This window comes from Carassius carassius, chromosome 22 (assembly GCF_963082965.1).
Source record: "Carassius carassius chromosome 22, fCarCar2.1, whole genome shotgun sequence".
In the NCBI taxonomy this organism is placed as follows: Eukaryota; Metazoa; Chordata; class Actinopteri; order Cypriniformes; family Cyprinidae; genus Carassius; species Carassius carassius.
The window spans coordinates 12698551-12718090 of NC_081776.1; the positions used below are offsets into that span (position 1 = coordinate 12698551).

A 19540-nucleotide genomic window follows, 5' to 3' on the forward strand; every position below is an offset into this window, starting at 1 on the left:
CCATAAATGCAAACAAACCAACTTCAAACCTTTAAAAAATACACTTTAGGCTAATATCTCTGCTGGAGCAAAGTGCCACAGTCAGACATGGTGTTCTTGCATGCTAGTCAGTCTGATTTGGCTGCAACCACTAAGATGTTTTGGACTTGAAAAATGCACATCGAATGTGCAACAGCTAGAATGTTTCGAGAGGAAACATGCCGTTTTAATACAGCTAAACCATGTTGTTGTCAAAATCCCTGGAAGGAGATAGAACATGGCTGTGGATGGCACTTGTGAATTATGTCCAGTTGAAATATGTGCACAGTGAGCATGTTTAGTTTTTACTGTGCACTGTGCACTTTTGTTTATGAGTTCAGGGTCGACGTGGTGACAAGGGAGGAAAAACATAAAGACACGTTCCATTCGAGAGCCACCATGTCTACAGCGCGTTGTGAAACAAGGCCTTGTAGAGTCGAAGAATGTCCAAAAAAAAAAAAAAGGATAATAATAATAGAATAAAATTGGGAACAATAGAATACCAGGCAGCTAATTGAAATGTAATTTATGAATTTATAGATAAATCACATTTAATTTATAAATGAAAATTGAATATTGAATGAAAAAAAATAAATGCAATTATTAAATATAATTTAATTAATTAAATTACCTTAAATCCTGAGAGCATTTCTGAAGAGTCCCTATGGATATGCACATTGCATTTCAAACTGGCCCCTTAAAAATGACTCTGAAAATCATATGTAAATGCATTCTATAAATGTCCATCCATGATTTTGCTAGTGCCAGACAGCACATTTATATTTAAATTTGTATTCTATTTATATGAAATTAAAGCAATTATCAATAGTAATACATTTGCTATATTGAACATCGCACTAAACTGCTTTGCTCTTGGAAAAAAAAAAAAAAAAAAAAAGACCTACAATATCAGCCTAAAACAATTCTTGCTAATTGGCTATTAGTTAACGAAAACCAACATTTGCTGAAAGATCATACACTGATGAATCGTTCACAATAACGCATGAATGTGTCTAAGTAAAACCCATGTTGATTTCATGTCGAATTTGAAATCATTCTCCACATCTGGCATCTCTTCTACCGACCCATTCAATGGCATCTCATGAGAAAAATACATATTATGCACATGAATCACGTTGTTTGTAAGTAACTTACGAGATGCAAAATATAATGGCAAGACTGCTGAGGACCAGACAACATTTTGATCTCCTCCATCTCACGCCTGCTCACCGACACCAAGTACCCTTTTTTTTCACACCAAATCAGATGCACAATCAAATATTTATGGTACCGCTTTACAGTCCACAAAATATTTTACATTTCTCTCTTTAAGCAGGCAGCATTAGAAGACTGACAGCTTTAATAATACCTCAGCCGTTAATATTACAGCTTATTTCCTCCCTCCAGTCTGTAAAATATGTAATCTTATATCGTACGTGTCCTTTTAAGGCTTCTCCCAGCTGTTTCGCAAATATAAATGAGCTTTTCAATTAAACAAAATCACTGTGGGAACTGTAAATGAACTTATTTGAAATGTCCCGGAGAACTGTAGTACCATATGTGAGCTTTAACATTCTCATAGTATATCACACATCACAGAAGGAGACCATTTAATATTGGTAATAAATGCATGAACAGCCCAGTATATCTGCATGCTGCTGGTTTCACATTCAAACTCAAGGTGAAACGCTACTGAAGCCTTCAATGTCAAATCAGAGTAAGACAAGCAGAGCGAGTGAGCGCATGTGGCGATGGAGCCATAGAAAAGCGATGGCAGTTAGATAACATTGTGTGAAAATATCGATGGCTTTCAGCGATTTGTGGACCGTGTTGTGGTTGGCTCGGTCCGAGTCCTTGCTGATGACAGAAGAATGTCACATGAGAGCAGAGAAACTGCAGACTCCAACTTTCCTCTGACATACATGGGGAAAAATGTTTTGGCACCGGGACAAATACAAGTAAAAAAGTGATTTTGGAAGAGAAGAAAAACAGAAATCTGTCATGGTCAAAACAGTCAAGGCAAAGGACACTGCAACACTCACATTGATGATGACGTTTTTATTCTGAATATACTTGAATGTGAATTTTAGACAGTTCCAGGATTACAAACAGTGGGCTTTCTTAATAATTTCTGCCTTAGATCATTATTTTTACTTTTTTAATCAATATAATCAAATATACAGACTGTCTGAATCGGGCAAATCAAGATTCACAAAAGTCTTATGAGTGTATCAGTGGTTCTCTGTCTTCTGAGGGTCACGGACTAGAGAAAAACAATGCTAAACGCAAATAATAAAATCCTATTGAGCATATAATCTTGCATGGAACTTAAGGTCAATGCCATATTTCATTTTATGTGAAGGAAAACAGTGTTGTGAAGGATGAACAAACAGTTGGTTGTAATGTTGTATACCTTGGTGTTGATCATTCATACCCCTCCCCCCAAAATAAAACAAATAATAATAAGCTTTAAAATTTAATTCAATAGATAAAACAAAAATTAATTAAATTTTATTGAAATTAATTAATTATTAAAAAATATTATGCCACATTTAAGAGACTGTACGTCAAAATATAAGCTTTTAAAAAGTAGGAGAAAAGCTTCCTATATACAGTATTTTGTAGGTGACGTCAAATATCTTGGCGTAATTTAATTTGTCATTTTAATAGAAGCTGTTTAACTAAATAAGGCCGATGATAGTAATTTCAAATACTTCAAAACCCTCAAAAACTATGCATGGTGATTTTTTTATCGATTTTTTTTAATACAACCCTATATTAAATGCAGGTTACGTTTGGTATTATTTGGCTCATCACTTAAAATCAGGTTCCTGAAGCAAAACCAGATGCGAACCACTGGATGACTGTACAGTTAAGGGGGACTGAAAATCAGCCCATGGATAAGTCCTCCTAAACCCTGACCGAGGCAGACTGACAGCCAGCCAGGAGCCAAGTGGAGGCAGCAGGATCTTACTGATTACTTAAAACACGCTGCACACTATCGGACAATACCAGAGATCAAAACCCACACAGACCACGAGACAGAGAACCAAAAGCTGAGGCTCCTGAGGTGGCCCACATCTGAGCTCAGTCTACAGGAAGTTAAACGAAAGCCTTGTCTGAAGAACTAAGTTGCTAAATCTAATTCAGTATTTCCTAATGAATAATATGAATCAATCTCATATTTCCCCTAGACATCTCTCTTTTTGATATTCTAGAAAACACTTTCACCTTTATTGAGGTATCCAGTAAACAATTTCCGCCAGAAGCTGGAGACCCTTAATGCTTTCAAATACTGCTCCCAAATCAGTTTGGACATTGAAGGTTAAGGTTAGCTTGGATCGTCAGGATTGGGATACGTCTCGCTTCAGCAGCTGTCGCCCCAAGAAAAAGGCAGTGCATGTTAAGATGAGGTCACATTAACGAGATATCAGCGAGATTTTGCAAAAAAACAAGATACCATTAGTTTTGCTGGGAATTAACATGCGTAATGCGTAATCTGCAACTGGAGAGGCTTTGAATAATTTGTCATTCTGACACAGCAAATTAACTACGTTTATGGTATTTGTTTATTTTTTATCATACACTGATTTAATGCATGCCACTTCTAGAATGCTTGCCTGATTACAGCGATGAATCATGGAAAGATTTCGAGAAGAATGGCTTTTCAACGCAAGCCAAATCCACAAAGTCCAATCATGTTGTTTTCAGGTGCATTACCAAAACCGTTTCCTGTGTACCAATGAAATGATGCATGAAGTAGCAGTGATGTTGCTCACTAGAATTCACTTTCCATCCCGGGTTTGATGTAGTGTGTCTTCATGTCTTTTAATTTCCTAGGTCCAGCGGTCATTGATAACTTGCAGAAATCATTTGTTTGCTTTTAATTAATCATCATAATTCATAATCAATACAATATTGAATATACGGGGCATTGGATGAGCATCAGGCATCCTTCACTTCAAAATAAAAATAACTTTAATTTACTGAAAAACAACTGAATGTTGAATAACTGAGTATTATCTAATAACTAAATAGAAAAAAAGACAGAAGCTTTGCTTTTTTTACAGACATAATATTCATTTAACAAGTAATCATATCCCCCCAATGAATTTTTTTCTAAATTTAGCCTATTTTTTTTTACTACGTTTCATATTTTTATATTTAACTTAAACAAAGTATCAATAGCAGTAGTAGCAGTAGTAATAATAGTAAAATGAATAAAATTATTAAAATAAAAAGGCAAAAGAGATCCAGTCAGGATATTTTAAAGAGACAGAAGGTTCATTTTTGTCAGATCAGAATGACAATATTGAGTGATAAGGGTCAGATTGCACATTGTGATATTAATTCACTTATTTTTATATGAATCCGTTCATGTCAAGGCACATTGACAGGAAAGAAAGGCTGACAGAGCTCTGCCTCTGATATTAAAGTGAACAATGACACACCAGAGACTCATACACCCGAAAGACAGCACGACCAGGGGCAACATTTCTTATAAAGAGTGTCTCAAAATATCTGTAAACATTAGATCATTTCCTTCCCACCTTTCTGAGTTCGCAAGATGATATTAAAGTGTGGGAAATAGTAACTGTCATAAATGCCTTTCACCCTTTAGCATCTGCATATCCACACACTTACATTAAATACAGCACATAAAACTCAACATTAAACATACAGCAGAAAACTCTTAGCTCGTTTTCAATAACTTAATCTAAAATAAACAGCTAATGCACCAAAAAAAAGCTAAACACACACATGCAACAGCGGGGGTTTTCTCTTCATATTCACAGCCAGGACGCATAACTTTGCGAGCTTTTAGGTCGGTGTGAATGGGCTGCCTTTTAAAAAGCCCTAAATAAGAACCAAAGGGCTGTTTGGCCACATGACCTGCTTGGCATCAAGTGCAAAGTACAGCAAGACCACACACAAGGTAACATTTGGCAGCAGTGCATGTTTGAAATGCACTATGGGCGGATAAAAATCACTGTGTGATAGCAAATACGGGTACAATGGAGGGAGGGATTGTTCACTCGAAACAGCGGTCAGATATGAAACCGATATTCCCGAGGCACAGAGGTGGAGACCACTGGGAAAAACAAGAGACTTTTGCATTGGGTCACAAGCTAATTTGTCCTTTTTTTCAGTAATGCGCTGCAGACCACAAACAAGGCTGAATTTTGATTGGACCCGAAGGGGTCCATTAAAAATCTCAGCAGGGCAAACGTGACGAGGCCGTAAAAGTCACATATAAACAGTTTGTAATACTGAGGAATTAGCCGTGTAAATATGTCGAAGGCATCACACCGTTAAAGGGCGGAACTTTGGTTGGCAGTGTTGTGACTGGATCATTTGTTTTTTCGTTTTAAAGAGAGGACGTTTCTTCATACTGAAGTGACGATGAAGTGTCAAGGTCTGCCCACCCAGGTAAGACTGCCCCCCCACCCGTTGCTCACGTGGAGAGAGTCTGACCTCACAGGTCAAATGTCAAAGGTCGTTGCTCATTTATCATCTCCGACCTACTTTGACCTTAAAGGCTGTGAGTGATCGCGGCTTGGGTTTTGTACTTGGGTCAGAGCCTCTCCCTCCATGTGCTGGGCTGAAGCGTGGGAGTCCGGATGAACGATCATATGTGCAGCTGGATCTGGTACGTTTTGGCATCGTTAAGGGGGTGTGGCATCTCCATGCTGAGGTCACGAGAGGCAGTGTCCTCGTCCAATCAGAAGCCAGAGCAGCGGCAGCTGCAGCATGACCATGGACAGGACTGATGGACTCAGACCCGACGCTCCACCGCAATCCTCGTTCTGTTCCTGTTGACATGCCAACAAGAGAAAGCCAATAAGTCTGCTGGGGAACCAATGGTGTGAGCACAGTGTGGGAATTACCATAATAATGTGAAGTAACTAGGATTCCAGATGGGAATAAAATCCCATTGATTTTCTCCATAAACAATATATAAGAAATGAAAAGTTTATTGCAAAATAAAATACATAGAAATATGTTTTGGTTATTATTATCAATGACCATTATTATTATAATTTATTTTACCGTTTCCATAATTACCATATGCATATTTTTACACAATATTTTAAATAACGAAATTATATAAGTATTTTATTTGATTGTGATATTGATCGACTGACTAAAAAATATTTTGAAAAATATTAAAAAATACAAATACGGTTTCATTAAAGTTTTTATTTACTACATAGTTTTTTTTCCCATAATTTCCTTTTGCATAATTAAACTCATAGTTTTAAACACACACACACACACACACACACACACACACACACACACACACACACACACACACACACACACTTATACAGCAGAAAAATACTATATTTAGCATACTATCTATGATTAATTACAATAATTGTGACATTATGTAAACACACCATAAAACATTTATCCCACTACAATCAATCTAAAAGCTTTATTTGTATTTATTTTAAATTAATGATTAAATATGCTGTTAATTCATTAATTACGGTTGGTGAATTAGTCAAGTATGACATGACATTAGCAGTTTAAGAAGCTGTAATTTAAACGGCCAAGCGGCTGTTTAAGCAAATTGTTGGGGAAGACTTGAATAAGATTAAATACATCAAACAAAAGTGACAATGGTTTAGTGAATTTACTTCTGATTTGGCAGACGAGACAGATAGATCAATATAAGTAAGCAAATTAATAAATAGATATATAAATAGAGAGAGAGAGAGAGAGAGAGAGACAGAGAGATGGACTGACCCGAGACAGCACATGAACACTGGCAGCAGTAACATGAGCAGAGAGGAGAGCAGTGGAGAGCCTGCATTTCTCCTACACATGGCCTCATCCTAACACACATTATCCAGCCAAATACACAGCACCAGAGAAAGAGAGAGGAAGAGTCATGCAGAAAAAAGTCTGACAGTCAGAAGTTTAAGCAACACATGAACAAGTGCTAGAGCCCAAAAGCGTTAATACTGTAAGTATAAATCCAGAGCAGGAAAAGTAGGTGTGTTTAGATAAAGATACACTACTTGGTCAAAAGAATGTGGACACATGTACTTGCTTAACATTTCAATTCAAAATCATGGACATAAATAGGAAGTTCAGCCTGTTCAAATTCATTCCAAATGTGCTTAATAGGGTTCATGTCTTGTGCAGGTCAAGTTCTTCCATACTAGACTCTTCACGTCTTCAAAAATGTGACTGGATAACCATAAGCTTGATTTTATGCACCTGTCATATCTGAAACACCCAAAGCCAGTTAATTAAAAAAAAAGGTGTCCACATTCTTTAGGCCATGTAATGGATGTTTTGTGAGATAAGAACATGTCAAACAAAGCCAAGCTCTCCCAAACCAAGATCTATCACACAGAGAGAAATATCAGAGATTATTTATGCTGATCATGACTCAATGATGCACATACTGAGTCTCAGTGTGGTAGATCTTAGGCAATGACTGAAATGAGAGCAGGAAAAAAAAGGTGAGATCTAGGCACATTAAGTCATGCTGACTGCTAGTTTGGTCTCAATCTGTTGTACAGGATTTTGAGGTGTAGGGGTGACTTACACTTGCATTGTTGTCAAAGCAATGTGTCGGACCTTTCCGATAGCGTGGGTTCTGGGCTATCTTGCAGGGATCTGGACCTGGAGCTGTGAGAACAAGTTCAGGATTCAAATCAAAACAATTTGATATCATTTGAAAGCGTTAGGGTTTCCCAAGGTGGCAATGAATTTGTAAAATGTTATTTGTATTGAAACATACGATTTAAAAAAAAAAATCCTAACAGTTAGTACTGTAAGCAGATCGTACAAAAATGTAGGAATGTGATTGTACTAAATAATTTGTATGAATTAATAAGCCACCAATTCACTAAAATGTTGTTACATTTAGAATTTACATTAGAGAGTGTTGGACTTAAAAAAAAAAAAAAAAACCTGCTAGTCCATCCTGGTTTATGCAGGTCTATTGCTGGTGATCTAGCTGTTCAGAAGCTAAACCTGTTTTTTTCTGGCGCTACAAGGAAGTTGTGCTTGTTTATTTAGTACCAAAAATAAAGTTTTAAAGTCAAAATTAAACTTTCCAATGTGTTTAACCATCACAAGTCACACATTTCCAAAGAAAATGAGACATTTGATGAGATAAACATGTTGGGTAATGACCTGAGAACTGATCAACCAATTTTCCAGTTCACTGAAATCAGATGTTGAAGAAACTGATGAAAGAATAAAATGAAAGAGAGAGAGATAAACATTCTTGTTTTTTTGTGGAATTGTCAGACGCAATGCATTTACTGGAAAAGCTAATTGTTCTAGTTATTTCTGAATTTCCTTTGCAACGCTGACAGTGACCTGATCAGTAATCGTCACTGAGTTTGTCAAAACCAAACAGCACGAACGAAGGATACAAGGCTTTTCTTCCTGGGAGAAACCTTTTTCACCATTATGACAATGAATTTGCGGATCTGCAACAATAAGCACCAGATTTGTCTTCGGAAGCTTTTCAGCTATGAACTGCCTGAAAACAAAAACATGAAAATATGTACATATTACTGGGCAGAATTCACCTGAGATGAAGATCACCTTGATCATTAAGAACTGGGTGATGACTAATTAAAATGTAATATAACTACATAAAAAAAAAAAAAAAAAAAAAAAAAAAAAAAAATATATATATATATATATATATATATATATATATATATATATATATATATATATATATATATATATATATATTAAATTTACTCATTGTTACATGATATGCCATCTTAATTAAGAGAAAACATAAGTTATAGAATTATATAATTGCATGTTTAATTTAATATTTAAATCAGTAAATAAATAGAAAAATTATATAATTATAATAATCAATCTACAATTATTTTTCTTAAAAAAAGACAACCACTTTATTTGTAGGTAAACGTATGTAAAGGTCAGAAGCAATCAATATGTTTATATTGAAACTTTATCAAATTAAACTGACAACCCCCCCAAAAAAACAACACATTCTGTTACACGATTAAGTTCCACATAAATCTCACCTGGAGCAGTTCTGACAATCGACAGTCCCCTTAAAAGTTGTCTCGTTGTTCCCAAAGAAATACTGTTTCTGCTCTTTAATGCAACTCTCTTTGGATGGTATTTCAGACAGGTCCTCATCTAGATCCGCTGTGAACAAGACCCAATCGCCATTAACTACAATAATTTAAATGCTTATTTGAGTTACTGTTGCTTCAATGACTAAATAACACTCACTGAACTGTCAATCAGTCAATAAAAATAATAATAATAAAATAATCTAAATTTCCTAAAGGACACAGAATACAGTCAAAATGAAAACACCATGCCCCGATCACATTTATAGTCTTTGACATTCTGAAATAGAATATGTGGTCGCACGTGAATTCAACATTAGTACTCATTAGCACTGTAGCTTTGGCAGTACACCAGACGACAATGAAAACAGGCGTCTTGCCAAACTGCAGTGGCTTAATCATTGTTTCATAGCAATACATTACTAAAGTCGGGACTCGGGATCTTACCTGCCTCAAGGAAATTAGGAAATGTGATGCTGACAAATAACTGCTGCAATATTGACCTGGAGAAATCAGAAGAAATATAGATTTTGATAAGAACCATGTTTTTGTCCATAGGATGAAAGTCTTTGGGTTCCAAAACAATCCTATTCACTCACCAGGCTGCTGCAGAAGCCCACCAACCAATGTTCAGGATGTCAGCTATGGTGGGCTAAAAGGGACAAACAACATGTTTCAAAAATCCACAGTGCACTTATGCCACCTAAAATGTCCTTGTGATGTACCATCCCAATTAAAATCAGCATAAACTCTGAGATGTTGGCACCTTAAACTCTTATTCTCTCAGACATTCTTTTCTAGCTTTGCAAGTTGCATATCCGGAGCTGAGAAGCACCAAAACATCCTGATTTTTTTTGGCAGGGGGCCCTATTACGACCCTGCCAGACAGAATGGACCCAGTGCCAAACAGTACGGGAGATATTAGTCGAAAGCTCAGCAGATGCATGCATAAATCCACAAACAAGGCTAAACGAATGAGGTCAGGGGACCATTAGCTGCCACATAAACTGCTCTGATTAGCATGAGAGAGAGGAAGTGGCTCTTTGTGATGATTCATAGTTGACTCTCTGTGTTGTGAGAGATTTAGTCACCATGTAAGACAAGGCCGAAATCGTTCAGGCCACAAAGATCAGAGAGAGTATCGTGAGAATAACTTATCAGTGTGATATGGAACAATAATATGAAGTTCATTAATCGCATGACTAAACTTTATAGTCTGGTGAAAATGTGCTATGTAAGCAAATCCTTATTTGCAGGTGATAACTTTGCCAAAACACTTTTTAGAGAACACGCAAACCACTACTGGATAGACCTTTATTGTGAACAAATTATTGTGAGGGGTTAAACTGACTTTATTTTTTGTCATAAGAAACTGAAATGAATTCTAAGAAGATGCAACTCACCACATAGACTGATCTGAGACCAGCGGCAGCTTTAGATTCTGTGGTGGGTTCACAGAGGGCCTGGTAGTCGTAGGTTATGTTGACTGAGAACAGGGATTCGTTTATCAGATTTCTCATTAGAGTGGGGTCAATCATACCGAAAAACTGTCCGATCTGAGAACAGACAATTCACAAACACACGATTACTTAGAGATAGGGGGCATCATAGACTTTTGTTTATAGAATATAGAACATACAATGTTATTATATAGGGATAATTACAATTACTACAGACTAAAAGAAAAAAATCACGTTCACAAAATTTTAGCAACATTTAGACAAAAAATAAAAATAAAATAAAAATCTATTGTAACAGCTCAAACAGTCACTTTCAAATCAAGCTGCCTTATATTGGTCAACGTGATGCACTTGTGAAATCCCTTTTGTGAAATCTGTTTGGGGATTTTTTTTCTCATCGTGTAAAATTTTCATTCTTACCGAAGTAACTGGATTTCACCCACAAAACTTTGCCGACATCCCAAGTGAACATCCAAAGGATTTTATCAGATTTAATATACTCCTGGGGATAATTTCATGCCCCAAAAGAATAACTTTCATGAAGCTGCATTTTAAAAGGCAACAGGCACAAACTGTGAAGATTCACCATTGAAAAATAAAGTATACAAAAGCTATTTTTGTTTTCAATTAACATCATTTAAATCCACAATGAAATGTTTGTTTATTCGCCATTTGTTCTGCAGATGTACCGAGATGAGCTACAAACAGTTTAAAGAGTTAAGCCCTGAATACAAACATCTGCTCCTGAAGAGCGAGTCGTCCACTATGAGCAGTTTGCAGGAAGACAAAGTGCAGCTTCTTTTTTGTTTAAGCAAAGGTGTAAAAAAAAAAAAAAAACCACCAATACAAAAAACTAAGCAAAACAAAACAAAACAAAACTTTGTTAATATTTTCCATACTAATTCTTAGGGAAAATTTGCATAATTCTGTGGAATCAATTTAAAACTGCTTAAATGTGTTAAAAAAGAAATGTACTAAACGTATTTATGTATTAAATGGTGAATAATTATGCAGGAACTAGATGCTGTGTGTTTAAAACATAGACTGTATAAAAACATGGACGTAGTGTCCGTGACGTCACCCATTGATTTCTGAAGAGCATATTTGAAGCCAAAAGTGGGCGGAGGCGGTCGTCTGGTTGCTGAAACCACACCCACCTAGCTCGACGGCGGTGAAAGCAAATAGCAATCCTCCTGTCACTCAAGTGGCCACGCCCTTAATTATGCAGAACTCTGAGTTATAAAAAAAAAATCACCCCTCTTACAGTTGTCACGAAGGGCAAAAATAGCTATATAGACTAAAATAATTTTTGTACCAGGCTGTAAACATGTTTTTTTATGCTGTAAGGTTGGGCATTTTAACATGGATTGACTCCCTTTTAGAGCCAATTCGATGAATTGCACTCACTTCCATGTTGGTTTCCGTGTTGGTTTCAAGAGAGGGAGTGGAAGGTTGCCACTTGGTTTAAAGAGTGCGGAGCCCACCGTGCTCAGGGGAACCAATAGGAGCTGTTCTAATTTTATTAGGACTGCTTACTGAATTACCATCATTTAAACCAAAGAAAGAGTTGTCTGTGAGCCCAGAAAATCTGAGGTGTGATACCGACCACGGGTGTGTGAGGAATTAAAAAAAACTACCCCTGTTCTGGTTACTGTTACGAACACACACAGCTTAACTTCCAGCTTTGTACTGCACGTAAGAATGTAAGAGTGTGTGCATACAATACTTTAAGTGAGTCCAAAGGCGATATAAGTCCTAGAGTGAACAGAACGGCTGCTGCGCCCTGTGCAATAACAGCCGTAATGAATGTGCGGTCTTCCCAATGGTTCTAGCCGACCCCTGGAGAGTCTGCCCACACAGAGTGGAGGAGACGGGATTTAGGGCACAATCGGTTCTCTTGGCTTCAGGCCTGCTGCCAAACACTCCGGCCGTGATTTATCCCACACACACTACGCTCTGATTGGTTTTCCTTGCTGAGCTTAACTTTAAACATTTACTCTACTGCTGTTGCCGGCAGGGTGCAGGAGGGGTTAGGTGGGTGCTCTCCAGGGGTCAAAGAAGGGGAATGTGGAATGGAAGAAAAACGGAGAGCTGCTGATTACGTAGGAAGAGAGACACACCATAGAGAGCTCCTTATTGGTCATGACAAGGAAACCTCCATCGTCCAGAAGAAAGCAGTCCAGATTCTTTGAGAGAAAAAGAGAAAACCAGATTTAGTGCAATTTAAAGTTTGTGGTCAGTAAGGTTTTTATTTTTTTTTATCTTTTACTCAGCAGGGATGGGTTAAACTGGTCGAAAGTGACAATAAAAGACATTTATATGCTTACAAAGGATTTCTATTGACAAATAACTCATCAACAAAAAACATACATCAAAGAATCCTGAAAAAGATTTCATGGTTTCCACAAAAATAATAAGAAGAAGCGCAACCACTTTCAACAGTGAAAATAAAAAATGTTTCTTGAGTAGCAAATCAGCATTTTAGACTCATGTGACACTGAAGACTGGAGCAATGATGCTGAAAATTCAGCTTTTCCATCACAGAGATAAATAACATTTTAAAATATACTAAAATAGAAAACAGTTATTTTGAATTGTATTCATTTCACAATATTACTGTTTTACTGTATATTTGATCAAATGAATACCCCTTGATGGTATTAAAGAGTCTTCTTAAAAAAAAAAAAAAAAAAATCTCACTGACTCCAAAGAGTAGTGTATATAATATAGAAAATAACATCTCTGTAAATCTAACACAAGTAGTCACATAAATATGATCTTACGACATCGCTCCTCCTGCACCCACAGATTTCACCAACACACTGTGCAGTAAAAATACAGACAAATTCATATTGGTTAATCAATATAGTTTCGATATTTTTGTGCACCTCAAATATGAATTTGTCTGTTTGCAATATTAGAGATTTTAAAAATGTATGGGTATCAGTGGACACTGGACATGCTGAGTCATATTGGGTATTTAATTTTGCATGCTCGTTTTTTACATTTAGATCGCCTTTGCCATGCATCATCTAATGCTCACTTGAAATTAATCTTTAAAATTAATCAACAAAAACATAATACAATACCTCAAAATGAATATTAGTTTTTCAAACTGTGGCTTACAATTTTTGATGCTTGTAGCATTTAGATAAATGCATTTATTTGGGGGGGGGGGGGTGGGGGGGTTAAATATCCTCCATTTATTGTCTATTCAGTATTAACCATAACTTTCATCACTGCATACCTAATTCATACAAATGGCAAACTGTCACTATTAAGATAAGATTTAACTCACATTAGGCGTAATTGTAGCGTTTATAAAGTTTTCCATCCAAGTCAGTACATCCAGTTTTACTCCAACCACTGAAACATACAACCAAAAGTAGTTTAGTTATAAATTGTGTCTCAAAACAAAAAAAAATTGGCAGCTTTCTGAACTGGCCACTTCTGGTAAAGGTTGATCATCTAAAAATACTGTTTGATTACTTGACCAGGCTGTTATATTGGTTTATCGCTAGATGCTTTCTTCTGTCTTTCTGTCCCAGTGATTATCTACAGTGCTGTATATTCCCATGGTAACTAATGAAACTATAACGACGGACAGACTCTAACCTGCTGGCTTCAGCATGAATTCATCAACTCTCAGGTCCATCGCTCTGCTCGCTAAAACTGAATCTTGAGTTTCTGATAAAGAGGGGACAGAAAATATCCATTAAACCCAAAAAGGAACAAATTAAATATCGCTGTATGATAATCACAAACGCATACATACCATTGTTTGCATTTGGTGCTGATGTAAATATATAAACATCGTTGTCCAGACTTCTCTTGTAGAAACTAGACTTGTATGTTTCTGCCTGTTCGGTCCATTCTGAACCAGCACTGCAGAACACAAACACACACACACAAACACACACACACGTTTTATTTTTGTGAAAAAAAATGGGGACATTGGTTATGTCCTCATAAAATCACCCTCTCCTTGTAATACCTGTCATACCCAGAGGCGTCGTGCCCATTCAAAGTGAGGGGGCACGTGCCCCCTCAGATTTCTGAGCCAAGTGGATTTTAAATGCAGCTTCCAAACGAAAAAAAAAAAATTGCAGAATAATATTTTTTATATATTTGATACAATCACAGCGGTGAGAATAGATCGTTCAGTGCACAGCATCAGCTGCTAAATTCAAATCTGCGTTCGCTGGCTGGCGCTGAGCCAGAGACATGATAACCAATCAGAAACTATTCTGTTGCGCTTATGGATGCAATGGCCAATGAGAGACATCCAGAAGAGTCATCACTGAAACGCGGTGTTTTGTTCACTTGCTCGCTGACTAAATTATTTAGCGAATTCTCTAATCAGAAACAACAAAAAGTGCAGATGTGCGTAAGAATGTAAGTAAGATATTCGTTTCATAATGTAAAGTGCTTCAGTGACTTTAATGGGAATTTTTGAGAGTGCCTGAACTCTGGCTAGACTGAATGAAAATGTTTTTTGATAATGTAAATGTTCTTTACTCTCTGTAAATTGAAAGTGTTAAAATAAGTATCTTACAATATTGTTATTAAAATTTACATTAAATGCAAATTCAGTCGTATTAAAAATATTTTATGGCATGATATGGCACTTAAGTAAAAAGTCAGGTTTTTATGTGTAGTTAATAGATTACACTACATTTCCATATATTGATCAAATAAAAATCTATAAAGGTGCAAAACGCGTTTACCTACACATATTTGAGAAACGAGATATTTCCTGATATATTAAGCATGTTTGGAATTGTTTTGAATAAAAAGGAAAAAAAATTATAAAAAAATAAGCCTATATCAGTTATACAGTGCTTTCGTAGAATGACCTATACTACCGACCCCCCCCCCCCCCCCAATGTGCCCCCTCAAAAATCATGAATGCATGACGCCCCTGGTCATACCCATGTCATTATACAAAGTTGTGTCCTGATATGTCACAAAAACATGCACACAGAGAGAGTGATCATTTTAGTCTAAATCCCTTAGTCCTGCCGGGTATTCCCTCTTTAAAGCTTTAAAACAAACCTTGCAGGATAGACTCTAGTAACACCGCCGTCTGTCGCCACAAACTTAGCCTTGATTCTCTCACTCCTGAAAACCACAAATGTAAATAAATCAAATTAGACAGAAAGAAAACTGCTCTTAAAATATTTTTTTTTCATCATTTATCATCTATGCTCCTTATGTGATGTGGAACACAAAAGGAGATGCTTAGCAGAATGTGCATGCTGTTCTTTTCCATACAACAAAAACATACAGTGGCCAAACTCCTATAAGAAAAATATAGCACCTTAAAAGGCTTTTTTTTCTTTTTTTCGGAACTTGACAGTATATATGCTTTCAGCGTATGGAAAAAATCAGCATGAACATAGTTCAAAACATCTCCTTTTGTATTCCACGTTCATACAGGTTTGGACCATCATGAGGGGAGTAAATTATGACAGAAAATAAATTCACTTGGCCTTGTGTGCTTTGCATTTATAATTCAGTGCAACTCACAGTCCCTGTTCGCTCCAGTATTTGGCCAGTTCAGCGGTGATGCCAGCATCCAGCAGCAGTCTGTTTATTAGCTCCATATTACCTGAGGAACCATACATAAAAATAGGCTTCTATCGACATCTCGCCATCCCTTTACCATTGTTTTTAAATGACAAGTATCAAAATGACTCTCACAGTACAGGAGCAAAATCTAATGGAAGATCAATAGGCACAGAACAAAGCTTTACGTCATTATAAGCTTCACCTTTGACTTGATAAATGCATAAACACCTGTTGGTGAGTAAGAACAGGCTTCACATTCTGACCTTTGAGGCAACCGGTGCCAAAATCCTAAAGAAGTAGAACTTCATAAAAAGAGAGCGAGACAGCGACGCAAAAATGAGGCGGTGAGACATGTCGCAGATTAATTTTCCGAGACGTGCAACACGACTGTATTCTTCGGCTGTATGAAACGGCAGTAAGTGTTCAAAGGTTTTTTTTCTTTTTTTGGTGCAGGCATGTTCAGAACGTTAGAGTGCTTTATAACATCGCACTGCAGTTCATTACCACAAAGCCTTTTCGACAAAACACACACACAGAAAGAGCAGCTGGTGTACGACTTTATTCCGCCCCCCTCTGCACGCTGCATGCTTTTCATTAGGACCTGATTGAGAGCAGCGCAAGAACACAATTCAGCTGATCCGCCTGAGTTTGACAGCGAGGAAATAATGGACTTAAAATAACAGTTCTCTGTGACAAATAGCCACGAAAATGAATGTGCAATATTTTGCTGGTTACAAAATTTTATTGTCTAAGCTCATGAGGAAGGTTTATTCTTTGAGTGAAAAAAATTGAATGAGTCAAAATAATTGGATTTCTGTAAGGTATCGGAAATAGAGATCAACTTTTGGAAATTGAATTGAATTGAATATTGCATTTTAATTTGATATTTCAATTAAATGTGATAATTAAATTGAATTTGTTAATTTAATAAATTAAATGTGTTTATTTTATTTTATTTTATTTTAGCAATGTATTGGCACATATCCCCTCTCTCTCTTTTTTTTCGTGACATGTCCTGCTTTTCTTCTTTCACACGAGGTAATTGGTGCAGAATTGGGGGGGGTAGGGTGGGTTCATAAGTATAAAGTATTACAGCCAAACCTACACATTCAACACATGTGCACCAAACCAAGTGATTACCGCAGCACCAGCTGATCCTGATGAGATCAAAGCGGCCCGCGGAGAGGAAGGTGAGGGGAAAGAGGTGTCTTTGTGTGCGGGCAAAGGGAGGAGGTTTACTTAGCATTAACACGGTCAACAAGAGAACAATAAATATAATTAGATTCAAACTGAAATACACAAAACAGAACCCCTAATTTACTCAAGGAAAGGGTGTATAAGGACTGCTTTTGATGTTAAAATTTCTCAAAAATTAGTTCTCTTTTTTTAGCTAAAAGTATCGTTAACGTTTTAATCAAGATTATGTCCTTATAAACTGCTCACTCCTCCGTTAGCAGCCCAGGAAATGAACTCTGAACCTTTAAACTAGCGGTATGAATCCCTGACCTCAGCTCAGCTCTGGATTTAAACCAGCAGCCCAGAAAGCTCTAGAAGATACTCACACAGCGGGTTGTTGGGGGTCTTTCTGTCTATGTATTCGTTGAAGTCGATGAGAAATTGTGTGATGTTGTCACACTGGGCTTTCAGGTCTGTACAGTAATCTCTAAACCATGGAAAAGGAACATTTTCTCAGAATCATTTAGAACAAATAAAGCAATAAAAGCGCCAAACAACATGAAGGCGAGGAAATGGTCACGGTATTTTTGGGTGAACTATCACTTTAAGAAACTGACCTGGGTGCTATTAAAGTATATCCATACTCTTCAAATTTGTCCACCTGCAGGCTTTCAGAAACTGAAAGAAAAGAGAAAAAAGAAATGTCAGAAATCAGCGAGATCAAAGATCATTTCAAATACGTTCTGTCATTACAGAGCGGAAAATAATACAATACAGATATATACAGAATAAAAACAGACCCCGAAGCTTACAGGTACATTCATAATGACCTGACAATGAAACATAAATTTACAGACAGCGGGCTGCTGCACAACAGCTTGTGAAAATACATCTCTGAGCTTTCTGTCTAGTAATGTGGTTATCTGCAGTGACACCCTGCTGTTTAGGCACACGACCTAACATACGGGCGGCCCAAAGAGAGAAAGTTCACCAAAGTACATGTACAGTGATTTTTAAAAGCAGTAGATTAGAATAAAATAAAATAATAATCTCATAAAATAAAAACAGAGAGAATATCTAAGCAAGGCTGAGATGTAGAGCAAGACATATTTATGATAATTATAGATTTTAAATATAATAATAGTTCTTAAATAAAGGTCTCTTTTAAATTCATCATATTCTCCAAAATACATTCTCCTACTTTTATGCATGTGGGAATGTTTGTGAGTATGTTTGTTCAAACGTTACATCCAGGTTCGAACGTGAAGGAAAAGACAAAAGGGAGAGAAAAAACAGTACTTGCCAGTTTCTTCTGAAGGGTAAAATCCAACAAAGAAGGAAAGGAGGGAGCGATTTACCGGGTAAATGAGGGAAAGAGAGGCAGAGAAATTGGGTAAAACCACAGGGGTCAAAGGTCACCAATATTTTATTCACAGAACAAGCCTTGAATAAAAATATTGCACTCTCATCTAAGGCTTTCTGCTGGTTGTAAATTGAAAGGCAAGCGACATTAATGAATTATGCATTCACATGAGCCAAGACAGATGACGGAGAAGGGAAAAAAAAATTCTGGTAATTAATTATAAGTGACTTTCTTTCAGATGAACATCACTCGGTTTGAAATTGTATTAATGCAATAACATTCAGACATTTTTAACTGTACGAATACATTTTGTGGCCACTGTATTTTCTATTGATTTACATGAAACTCAATCTCTGTGATGGTGTCAGGTTGAGAAAAATGGTTTAATGGGTGTAAAATACAGTTTAGCAGATGTGCTGTCACATGAAAAAGCCCAGATCTGGTGGCAGACATGCGATTAGCACAGATTGTTATTGCGGGACAGTAACGCTAGAAGCCTTGAAGTTACACTGTCCTGTTAAAGTTAAAAAGGGACACACATACCACATCCGCACCTGGACATGAACACGTGGACCCAACACACACACAGAGGACATGCTTTCTAAAGAGCAAGGCCTGCATTTTGTTAAACCGCCCCCTTTACGAGGTTTTGAAAGCATCCAGATGATTCAGAGAGCGAAGGGGTGGAGATAAAAGCACAAAGAGTCACACTCATGCCCTCTGTGGTTTCACCTTCCAAACCTCCGGGAAAACAACTATTAAACATCTCCTGATGCTCTCACGCGTACACACACATTCTGAAAGACTCGGTGAGTAAATGTGACATGTCATGACACTCATGCAGTTGACAAACGCAT

General features: G+C 36.9%; 1 protein-coding gene across 1 annotated transcript in view; it reads right to left on the bottom strand.

Annotated features, from left to right (window-relative positions):
- Window positions 1-3874: 3874 nt before the first annotated feature.
- Window positions 3875-19540, bottom strand: part of LOC132098988 (voltage-dependent calcium channel subunit alpha-2/delta-1-like) — an 81143-nt gene continuing 65477 nt past the window's right edge. The window contains exons 24-40 of the mRNA XM_059505325.1: window positions 17938-17998; window positions 17707-17807; window positions 16103-16184; window positions 15629-15694; window positions 14349-14458; window positions 14189-14260; window positions 13872-13939; window positions 13357-13395; window positions 12694-12759; window positions 10517-10669; window positions 9713-9765; window positions 9561-9616; window positions 9060-9186; window positions 8424-8533; window positions 7586-7668; window positions 6775-6863; window positions 3875-5831 (exon numbers count right to left, since the gene is read on the bottom strand). Of these exons, the coding sequence (XP_059361308.1) occupies window positions 5795-5831; window positions 6775-6863; window positions 7586-7668; window positions 8424-8533; window positions 9060-9186; window positions 9561-9616; window positions 9713-9765; window positions 10517-10669; window positions 12694-12759; window positions 13357-13395; window positions 13872-13939; window positions 14189-14260; window positions 14349-14458; window positions 15629-15694; window positions 16103-16184; window positions 17707-17807; window positions 17938-17998 (1373 nt within the window). The 3' untranslated portion in view covers window positions 3875-5794. The remainder of the gene's footprint in view (window positions 5832-6774; window positions 6864-7585; window positions 7669-8423; window positions 8534-9059; window positions 9187-9560; window positions 9617-9712; window positions 9766-10516; window positions 10670-12693; window positions 12760-13356; window positions 13396-13871; window positions 13940-14188; window positions 14261-14348; window positions 14459-15628; window positions 15695-16102; window positions 16185-17706; window positions 17808-17937; window positions 17999-19540) is intronic.